Source organism: Mytilus californianus, unplaced genomic scaffold (genome assembly GCF_021869535.1).
Source record: "Mytilus californianus isolate M0D057914Y unplaced genomic scaffold, xbMytCali1.0.p SCAF_9, whole genome shotgun sequence".
Classification (NCBI taxonomy): domain Eukaryota; kingdom Metazoa; phylum Mollusca; class Bivalvia; order Mytilida; family Mytilidae; genus Mytilus; species Mytilus californianus.
In genome coordinates this window covers 31,507,662-31,519,298 of record NW_026262745.1, presented here as the reverse complement: position 1 = coordinate 31,519,298, position 11,637 = coordinate 31,507,662, and the positions used below count along the sequence as shown (strand labels likewise).

Sequence of the window (11,637 nt, the reverse complement as noted above, 5' to 3'; positions counted from 1 at the left end):
CACCTATAGTGTCCCTCATCTCATCATTTGGTCTTTGTTTGATAGTTTTGTAATTGACCAAATTGTCTTATTTTGTTTATAGTGTTCACTGTAAAGATAAAGATGATATGCCAAAACCAACGCTAGTATTAATTAACATTCAATGATACTAATATGAAATAATGAGATGTGGTATGATTGCAAATGAGACCACTATCAACCAGAGACCAAATGACGTAGATGTAAGCATCTGTAGTTCACCATATGGTCTTCAACAATAAACAAAACATATTCTATCTATAAAGCTATAATTGACCCCAAATAACAAACCGTAAAACATTTCAAAATAGAATAGCAACGACCTGATGTATGTACAAAACAACAAACGAAATCCAAAACTGGTACAAACTTCAAACGACAACCACTGAATTACAGTTTCCCTTCGTCTAACCTTGGACAGTTGTGTTGTAGAGTGTAAATGAAGCTATGTTATGGACCTGTATATAGCTATCTGTTATTATTTTGTCATTTATCTCTCTGTCCTTTCAAACAAGAATGTGGTAAATCATAAGAAAAAAATATAGGAAATTGAAAATATTTATTTTTCGAATACTACATAATAATTGGTTTTGTCTGCATAATATCGTCATATCATGTAGGGTTTCATTCAAATTTGAACTCTACATTAAGTCGATAAGTTTGCACATAATTTGATATTCAATTTCGATAGATGAAGACAAAAAATGCCCTTTTAACGGCATGTTCTCCACTGCTATTATTTAGACAATTTCAAACCAGCTTTAAGTAGAAGTTCTGCTATCTGATCTAAAATTGCCCGAGGTTCTAAATTAGAAGATCCACTGGCAAATGATATCTCAGATATACAGCTTCTGCCGTCGTCAAATTCAAGTTCATTGGAGAAGGAATTGTGTCGTCTACCTAAAAAAGAATTAAGCATAGAAACGGGCCTAAACGGTTCCTGTTTCTCTTCACGAAATTCCATGCCATCAATTGGATCTGCATTCAAACTTAAATCAGTTACTGAATCTGAAATGAATAATTATTTCATGTTTTTGAAATTTAACAAAAATGAAATCTTTTATTCAAATTAATTATAATATATTTTGTCAACAGTCTAAAATGTATAATTATGACCATACCAATGACAATTCATGTCAGCACTGAAGTGCTTACTACTGGAATTGGTACAGTTTATATTATTTATTCAACAGGGTTAATACCTCTGCTGGTGGGCTGTATGATCATTTGTTGATTATCAGGCCAGCACTTCAGTACTTTGGTACTGTCATGAAAATATTGATATTGATTTATTGAAATTCGCTGTTGAAATCATGAAATCATTTGAAATTGAGTAATATATCTCCCTTATGCATATAATTGATTTCTTGTCCGGATATGAGTATCCTTTTTTGTCCTTTTTTGGTTATGTCTGCTATTGTAACACAATTCGGGTTAGGACATTATTTAATTACATAACGACAAATATGTAATGCATTAACAGATTATACAGGCGGTGTTACAATTATTTTGACAATCGTAATACAATAAGCTTTGGAAAATTTATTGTATACATAGTGATTAAAAGAATTACAGAAGTGACAATTGACAAACTTAAGTGAATATTATTCCAGTGTTACTAATATATATATCCTGCGGGCAAATAATAACCTTGTCCGAAACACGGAACCTAAAACAAAAGCTAGTACATATATGCTGTGGACATTTGCTAACTTTGTACAATACCAGGAACGCAGACGATATCAATACTAGGAAAGAAAAAGAAAAAGAAAGATCAGATTCCATTAGGTCTCCCCCTCGTTGATAGGCTGGAATTCATTTACCACAAGAATTAATCTAGCTAGGACCGAAAATATACCACTATATGAATACGTGTCCGTGTGACAACCTGTGAACTTTCGAACAATTGAACATTTGAACATTCTAAAAATTGTATCCATGTAATAAATTATTATTGTACATTAAAATCGTATTCGTTATACTATTCGTCGATTGTATCGATTTGTACTTTAAACATATTTAAACCGCATCAGTAGTCGCGTGAAAGCGTGTTCGCCTCGAATGCGGGAGGTCGTGAGTTGGAACCCCTGCCGTGTTGGTATTTGCTGCGTTTCCGATAAGAACGCGACATTGAGGAGTAAGAGCAAAAATTGGTCGACTTGGGTTTAGAATAATGTGTCCGGGTATGGTTACATGTCTTCCGGCGGACTGTTACCTTGTGAAATAGCACTTTCAAAATTCGACTCAGCGTGAAGGTCAAGTACAAAGCAGGATTGATATTCACATTAGGTTAACATGTTCTCGTCCTGAATATGCACTTCTCTTATGGTAGTGGCCTGTCGTCTATTTCTTGCATGAAGAGATAGTTCTTGTATAACACTGCACGGAGTGTGATGTGAAAAAGTGATACAAAAACTACGTTAAATTTGTTGGCTCCTCCAGCATCATGCGCCGATATTAAGACATTTCAATTGGCTATTCGTTAGGTCATTGATGACTGCCAAAGGTTAAGGCGATTTACATTTCGTTCATGGCAACGGACATATGTGATTTCTTCAATGATATACAAAACAATTAAACTTGTCACATGAAAATCTTCTTTTTGTCAAATTTTATTACATTCTGAAGCGTACAATTAGTTTTAAAATGTCTGATGTTAAAGTTTGACGCCGGAACAGGACACATGACGTCATATTGGTATGTGCAAAAGACGAGATCAATGTTTCGCTGAAATTTTAATTTAACACAATGGTAGTGTTGTCCGTTGGCATAAGAGGCATAGGTTTAACAACTCGTGAGAGTTGGATATCACTTGATATTAATTCGAGTTATTTAATTTTAATATGATAATAAAGGAGCCGTTGAAAACATGAATAATTCTCACTTGTTATGAAACCTATAATTAATTTGGCGCTGGACTTAAAACAACAATCCATCATCATCAAACATTTTGGCGTCGCGCATCATGACAGGGAAATTACTTGTCGAAATGCAGTAAATTGGTACAAATAACTTATGTCTGCCAAGGAGAAGGACAATTATAATTTTGCCTACTAAACAGCAACGGCAAAATAAAGTACCTTTTAGGACTGATGAAACGTGAGGTTGTTCGGATTTTTCCAAGGCAGTGATAAGTTCGTCAAGACCATTATCTCTCGTACCTAATGCCTCAATAAGCCTCGACAATCGTTGGTCTTTGGTTTTTGGTTTCAAGATATATCTCTGTAGTTTGAATGTAAGTATACCCGATGAAACTAAGTGCGGTAGGACTGCTATCTCGTGCATTTCCTCGTAAAAGAAATTGTAATGTTTCTGAAGCACTTTTCTAAGTGATCTTGGTAATGGTTTACCTGCAAAAAATAGCAAGAAATTCTTCTAACTTAGATGGAATTAATTATATCAGACAAATGAAGAAGCTTTCAAATTCCCATTGTCAATTTATCAATACTTCTACTCTTTTGTAAACACAACTTAAAACGAAAACCAAAATGACAACATACATGCAATTGTTAATGCGTTGACATTCCGGTATTATACATCGTTAAAATATTTATGTATTATTAAAGCTATTGTAAAAAAATGAGTTATTACATAACATCAATGAATAGAGATTTCCGGAAAAGTGAAACACCCAAAACTTCAGTTGACTTAAGTATCTGACCTATCTCATATACATATATTGCTTTTGATTTTTTGTTTATTTAAAGTTTTTTAACAGTTTTGTATGTTAACGTTTAACATACTCCCTTTTTTTTTTTATTATATCAAACTTATAACATACAGTATTTTGAAAATCATATCGTGTGAAACCCGATACCCATTTCAAACCTTGTGCAATACTCGAAGGATATATGGCAAACGAGATTTAAATCAAACAATAATTTGGAAACACAATTTGATTGATTGCTTGTTGGTTGCTTAACGTCCAGTGGAAATCCACAATTTAAAAGACTGTTGTGAATAAAATTAACGTTAAAATGTTGAGGTGTACGTCACATCCGGATGCATACGAAAAAGGGTCGAAAAAAAAATATTCCCTTAGATTTGACGGTTGTAGGAAATGAATCCTGCATTTCATTGCAGTAAAAAAATTCTGAGTCATAAACATATCCTCGTCTCATGGGTTTTCGTTCTATTAAGAATGCATTGTGATTGTGACGTCACACTTTCCATTGAGAAAGCATGCATAGTACGAATTCATATGACGTACGAAAACATATGATCTGACCATATATCGTTGGTGTTTCAAACAATCATTCTTTTTTTATTTGGTGTTTCAATAGAATATTTTGGAAACTTGAGGTCACATGGTTACTAAAGCTTGTTCACAGGAATAAAATGGGTGAAAATTTGATTGGTTAACTTCCAGTGATGATTATTATCTTATATGCAATGAAATGTTATGTGAAATTTTGTCTGTAGTACTGGACAGGATAAAACTTTACTCATGCCAAGTATTTTTTTATTTGAAACAAAGATAAAATCTGCACAATTTTTTGAAAAGTGCAAATTTAACAAAGACTAATAGGGGAAAAACAATGGTGGTATAATACCTTGATAAAAAGTTTAATAGACTATATCGCAGTTAAATTTATATACATTTGTATGTTAGAAAAAGTGTGCAAGTGTATTCTATAAGTTGATAAAGGGTTTGTATTCATCTACAAATTTATGAATGGAAGACAATATTGAATTCCAATTCTCTTGTATATCCTCCTAGTACATGGTAATTTCATTTTGCCAACTGAAGACCTTTAAAAACATTTGAATCGAAAAGCAAAATGACCATGTAAGATGCATGAACTCTGTCGATTAAGAATGACCCCCGGAAGTTGAGTTTCAACTTTGTCTTTCCCCATTTAAAAAAAAGTATAATGACTTTCAGATGTAAAAAAATAACTTACACTTTAAGATATCTGGATTAACTGTATGGCAAGCAGTGACAAGTTCGTCCATGGAAGGGGTTTCTTGTCCTCTGCACCACTCTAAAATAATTGTTTCTAAACATTCATCTGCCTCTGAATAATCATCCTCTATTCTATCAAGAACATTAGGCTCCAGGCCCAAACCTGAGCCTAAATGTCGGTACTCCTGACCTACAATTACAACGACATAACACTTGGTAAATATACACATAGAATAATTTAAAGAAATCGCATACGACATTTTGTTACTAAAAACAGTTATATTTTAATTTTCAAAGGTACATTACAAAAAGAATTCGTCGTGAACCAAAACAAAACTACATTTTTTTTGCTTCCACTCACCAACACATTGTTTTATTCGATTGCAAAAATCCTTTAGTTCTGATGGAAGGGTATTTATAGGTTTTGTTGACTCGAGATTTTCCAGTCCTTCGCAGAGTTTGTCACACAGAATTTCAGATCGTTTATGAGTACGTATAACCTTGGAGAGAATTCTGTCTATCCTGCTAAGGCTAAGGTTTCCATCTTCGTTGTCTTCTATAGATTTCGATATGCTTTTTAAATGCTGATTGATCTGTGTAAAAATCAAAGTTACACATTAACAAATTAAAGACATACATTAACAAATCAAAGTTATACATTAACAAATCAAAGTTATACATTAACAAATCAAAGTTATACATAAACAAATCATGTTTATTCGAGGCTACATTTACGTTTTCTTAAATGTTACCCTATAATGGAGGACCACAGATTTAAAGTAGCATTTTCAATTTGCTGTAGCAAGTTCAGTTTGTGCTCAACCTGAGACGTCACACTAAAAAAAAAAAACAATCACATTTATACCATCTCTTATAAAAGTAACACTTTCCCGACAGAACATGTTGCGTTTGTGGTTGATGTTTAACACCAAGACTACCATGAAACCATGCAAAACAGTCCACAAGGGGGGTCATCAGATTTGATTAAAACTTTGTGTGCTTAAACAACATTATGAAAGAAGTCCATAAAACAAATATTTCAACTGGTTCCCATGCCTTTCAGTTAGTAGATGCTGTAATGTACATGGAACCAGTTTCCTCATGTTGAAGGCTGTATTTTTCTATGAAAATTACCAATTTCAACACCCTGAAACTTATGAATGCAGAAAACAACGAGATAAAGAATGATGATTTATTGAATAATCAAGTGTTGAAGCTTTAGTAACTCATCAGTACTTAAATTTACAAGAAACAGTTTGTGGATTATTCCAAGGGAGATAATCCAGTAAAAAAGTATTTTCAGAAAATCATAAAAAGTACATATTTTTAAAACTATCCAGACTTTGGTCCATTAAAAATATAAAGATAACTCCCTATGTTTTATTAATTGGAATACCTAATTATGCATTTTTAGCTAGTAAACTTGCTGGGGTCTCATTGTAGTACATTCTAGAATTCTACTAGAAAAATGCCTAAATTTACATTTTCTCTCAATAAATCAATGAATTGAAAATAGTATTCTGTAGATAATTTCTGAAATGTAAGTGTTTCTTTTTAAAAAGCACTGTAATATTTAACAAAATAAGTCAAAGTAACAATGAGCATAGTTCAATTACAATTTATGATGCCATAAATATTGAATTTCTATGGTACAAAGGGTGATAATCCAGTATTTTTTTTTTTAAATCTTAAAATTACATTTTTTTAAACTTACCAGCTCTCGGTCCATTTAACATGTTTGAAATATAAACATATCTCTATTTGGTTATTTTAAATGACAGAGTTAATAACGCATTTTAGCATATACGATTGGTGGGCTATTGTTTTAGTACGTTCTAGAATTCTCCTTGAATAATGTCAAAATTTACAATTTCTCTCACAGAATCAATGAATTATAAATATCAATCTGTAGATAATTTTGGAAATGTATATATATAAACTTTATGAAGCATTATTATACTTAACAATATAAGTTAAACTAACAACGAAGATAATACAATTACAATAAATGATGCCATGAATATTGATTTTCTATTGTACAAAGGGAGATAATTCGGTAAAAAATTCATTTTCTAAAATCTTCAAAAAGTATCTATGTTTTCTTCAAATTAAGCATTCTGCTCTGATATATCATAAGTGTTTCGATATTTCCTTTCTTTTCATAAAATAAAATATAAAACAAAGCATACCAAGGTGTAATAAGAGAATGTTTAGACCAAAACACTGATTGTGATTATTTTCTATGATTCTGTTGAAAAATGTCAAAATTTGCAAGTTGTAATTTATAATGAAATAATCATAAATCTATTTTTTTTCTTGCTTTTAAAGTTTCTATCTATAGATTGTAGTTTTCAAGATACTAGGCAAAAATGCAAAAAATTGTTAAAAATCTTCATTAATTAAATATTTATTTTCATTTTACGTATTTTACTGATAAATAGACTTAGTTCTTTTTACAGTTAACAAGTAGTTACAGTCTGGGGTTAAAACTTGTTACACATCAATTACTTTGGTTAACCTTCATACAATTTTATAAAACTTTGGCAGAAGCATTTTTATGATAATGTCTGAAGCAAACTTTTGAAAAAATATTATTTTTATTTCAGTATTTTTCTGAAAGAATTTTTAATTAGATGGACTTAGTTTTTTAGTTTACATTTACAGGCAATCTGGAATTGAATTATTTTGACATGATGAATTTGTAAACCTACATGGATTGTTATGAAAAATGGACAGTCGCTAATCTTCAAGACCAAGAAAAAGCACCAAAAAAAAATAGATTTTTTTTTATTTTGTATTTACTGACAAATGAACTCACTTTTTAGGTAATCATTACACTTTTACACTGACAGCAGCAATCACAGGTGAGACACAGGGTTCTGAGGAACCCCTTACGAATTTTGTATTGTAAAGTATCTATCTATTGCAGAGTTTAAAATAATAGGCAAAAATTATGTCATTTAAGGGCAAAAAACTCCAACACGAGCTCGTCTTACAGTTTTGACGTGAATAGATGGTAGGGATATTTCAGCATTTTGAAAATTCCTGCCCCTGTCAGATTTTCTCTATCTATAGTAGTTTTCAAGATAATAGACAACACCTGCATTTTACCCCGTAAGTTCTATTTTTAGCCGTGTCGGCCATGTTGATTGGAACAAAGAGGGATGGTCATCGCACACAATTTCTAAAACTCGATACCCCAATGCTGATTGTGACCAAGTTTGATTAAATTTAGCCCAATAGTTTCAGAGGAGAAGATTTTTGTAAAAGTTAACGGACGACCACAACGGACGACTGACGCCAATTGATGGGAAAAGCTCACACTGGCCCTTTGTTCTTAAATTGTACTTTGAAAATAGTTTCAGAGACTGTATTTTTATAGTTGGGCAATCTTTTCCATTAGATAAAAAGCTGGTGTTTACAAAAATAACTAGTCATGATTCGTAGACTGTCAAAATGTAGTCAAACTTAGAATTCAACTGCCAGACTTGAATATACAGTTCATGCTGGATCCAAGGACCAAACACTCAAGAAAATCATTTTAGTACCAAATTGTGATGCAACAGATGCATGTCATAATACATTCACAAATATTTCTGTTATATAAACACATATATTAGACAGAAAGTTTACAATTCAGACGAACGAACAGCATTTATATATTCCAGGCCGCAATGTGATGCTGGGGGGACAACAAGAACAGATATGGGGTATATGGCAAGGTGACAACATTTCATCCCAGAAATTAACTAACCAAAAATGTACACCCAGAGGTCGCCACACGATCTGCAACAAACTGGGAAACCCCCACACCATGTAGTTAGCCTTATATGGCCCAGACTGTGACATGAACTTAGTTTCATTTTCATTTTTTGTATAATATTCAATATAATCTAAATTTGCTTTAATTAATCTCACATCTTTGATGGTCACCATGAATACGCAATAATATTATTACACACATTAAGTTCTGAATTAACAGTATTTCAAATTTTTCTGCATAAAGACAGAATTCTACCAAATTGTCTTTGAATTTAATTACAACTAGGTAGAACTGTTTTAGTGAATTAAAAACTAATGTCTCCCCTGTAGAAGTCACTCTGGTAAAAAAAGATTGTCATTGCAAGTAAGAATATATGGTTAATGCGTGGAAATATGCGCTGTTTTCAATATATTTACCAATTTATGAAACGAGGGGGTAGGGCATAAGGGACAAAATATATGTTATACTTAATTGGTCTAGTCATGATATATTTATTAGAGTGTATGGTTTAGGGGTGGGTATCTGAACAGTGTATGTAAGGGCACGAACCACATCAAAAACATATATGGTGTACGCAAAGGTGCTGTCATGCTGATTGAGAATATATATATGATTTAGAGGTAGTGATATGAACATATTTCAAGCTATTTTACCATCAATGGTATGTAGGGGGCAGGGCATGTCCCCCATGATGAACTAGAAAGGCAATTAAGATTAAATATGGGTTAAGGATGGGGTTCTGAACCCTTATTTTTAGATAAATCTATATTACAACATTTTTATATGAGGGGGCGGGGCATGACCCCCAGGGAAAAACCCTTAGCTGCACTGCAAAGGTCTTGCACGTTCAGTGGCCTATAAATTGCTTACTACCACTTCATTTCAACTGTGTGGATAGTTGTCTAATAAGCAACCAGTCCACATCTCTTCATTTTCATATTGACATGGCAAGAAAGAATATGTTTGGTTTTAGGGTGACATATAAAATTAAAATATTTGACCTTGACTTTTTATTTGACCTTGAAGGTCAACGATCAAGGTCATCATCCATGGTACGCGACACATCATATTGAGGTGCTGCACTTGTGTGTCAAGTATTAAAAGACTTTGTCAAGGGAGAGGAAAAGGTATGCTCCAGATAAGAAAATGTAAAAAATCAAGTATTTTGACCTTGAGGTCAAATGTCAAGGTCATTTGACGGTTTTAATTTTTTATGAGATACACTGTCTTATTGTAATACACCTTCATGTCAAATATCATAAGCCAGTGTCAAAAGATGAATAAGTTTTCATGATTAAATACATGGATTATTGTGAAAAATACGTGAAAATTACACATTTTTATTCCGTTGCCATGGTAACGGTGTTGAAGACCCCAGCTCAAAAATCATAAAACTTGTAGCACACATGTAAACCTTTATAGAAATATTTAAAACATTAAAAAAATCATAGTACTTTAAAAGATTTCATGTCTTTTTGTTGATCTTTTTAAGAAGTATCCCAAAAATGTCCAAAATGCCCTTTTTAGACCGGTCAGCCTCAAAATATAGCTATACTCAAGCAAAAACATATTGTCAAGTTTCGAAGGACGAATGATGCTTATTATAAAAATCAATTCAAATATCAGCTAAACATAACCATATTTAGCATATTCAGAGTAACAAAATTGTGACATTTTTGTGGAAATTTTTGGAAATTAAGCCTTGTATAATAGATGGCGCTGCAAAATCTAAAAATAGCCTTCAATCAAATTTTAAAGTTAGAATTGTTTTTCTCTTGACTATCATAACATATGTGCAAAATTTCATTACATTTGGTTGACATGTCATGTAGACCCACTCATAAGCCTTTTGCATGGTTCTATCAAAGACTGGGTGTTAATTACATTAGTGAATACATTTACATGAATATACCTTTTGTTGAATGAAAAAAAAATTGTAAACCATTTTGGACACAAGTTTTTTTTGTGTCCAGATTTCGATAACAATTTAAGGGTATCTATAATACATGATATGCTTATGAGTTAATGCTTACATCCACGTTCAAGGACTCTGACGGACAGTTATCTGACTGCCGATCATAACACATATCCTTTGTGTTATGTTGATAAATGTTTCAGAAAATCAGAGTGATATATTTAGTAGTTGGAGTGCTAAATGTACAATCCACAAAATGTTTGGTTCTCTTGAAGTTAATCTTAATAGGTAAAATATTTACATGTAGAGAGCTGTGTAAATTAAAATAAACGTGGTGTGAAATCTTAGAGAAAATGGTTGCAGATAACCTGTGTTTTTGTTTTGTTTATCTGTACTTTTATATTTAAATGCATAGTATAGTTTGTTAAAATACATATTATATTTATTATAGTTCACAAGATTAATTCAATCCCCTTTAAATTTACATCAGAAGGCCGTATTTTATTTTTCATATAACAAATACTCTTTTCATAACAGCAAGTTATCCAAACATATAAGTTTAAAATATTGTGTGTAATCCGAAATCATGTATACAATGTATCGTCTTTAATTCTTACCTCTTGCATTTTGATTTTCATGTCCGCATTTTCCCGAATTAATGACAGCATCAAGCTATCGTCCTGGTTATTTTTATGTTGGAAATCCAACAACACTGGAACGTTACTTGTACTCTCTTCTTCATTACATGATTTTTGTAAAACATTTTCTTCCTTCCCATTTTCTAAAACAATTGGTGAAGTTGCACGGTCCATAAATTGAAAGAACTTTGAACATGATGGACAACTGTTACATTTTAAATTTCTTGATTCCCGCACACCTTTTTTACTCCGTTGTATGAATTTGTCAGTTTGTGTATCCGAAATTTTTGTGTAGTCTTCAAAATGATCTTTGAGTAGTTTAAAAATCTGCGTTAACGTACTTCGTTCTTCTGACATATTATTTATTGAACAAGGACGTCAACAGCTGCTGATTTAT

At 32.1% G+C, this 11,637-nt stretch overlaps 1 protein-coding gene across 4 annotated transcripts in view; it reads right to left on the bottom strand.

The window, feature by feature from the left end:
* Positions 1 to 562: 562 nt before the first annotated feature.
* Positions 563 to 11,637, bottom strand: part of LOC127715094 (uncharacterized) — a 29,691-nt gene continuing 18,616 nt past the window's right edge. Inside the window, exons 2-6 of one of the 4 annotated variants that reach the window (XM_052221134.1) lie at positions 11,220 to 11,625; positions 5,286 to 5,517; positions 4,923 to 5,114; positions 3,180 to 3,368; positions 563 to 1,026 (exon numbers count right to left, since the gene is read on the bottom strand). In XM_052221134.1, coding sequence (XP_052077094.1) covers positions 755 to 1,026; positions 3,180 to 3,368; positions 4,923 to 5,114; positions 5,286 to 5,517; positions 11,220 to 11,597 — 1,263 coding nt within the window. In that variant the 5' untranslated portion in view covers positions 11,598 to 11,625 and the 3' untranslated portion in view covers positions 563 to 754. Of the gene's footprint in view, positions 1,027 to 3,098; positions 3,369 to 4,922; positions 5,115 to 5,285; positions 5,518 to 11,219; positions 11,626 to 11,637 lie in introns of all 4 variants that reach the window. The other 3 variants (XM_052221132.1, XM_052221135.1, XM_052221133.1) reach the window with 3 other exon arrangements.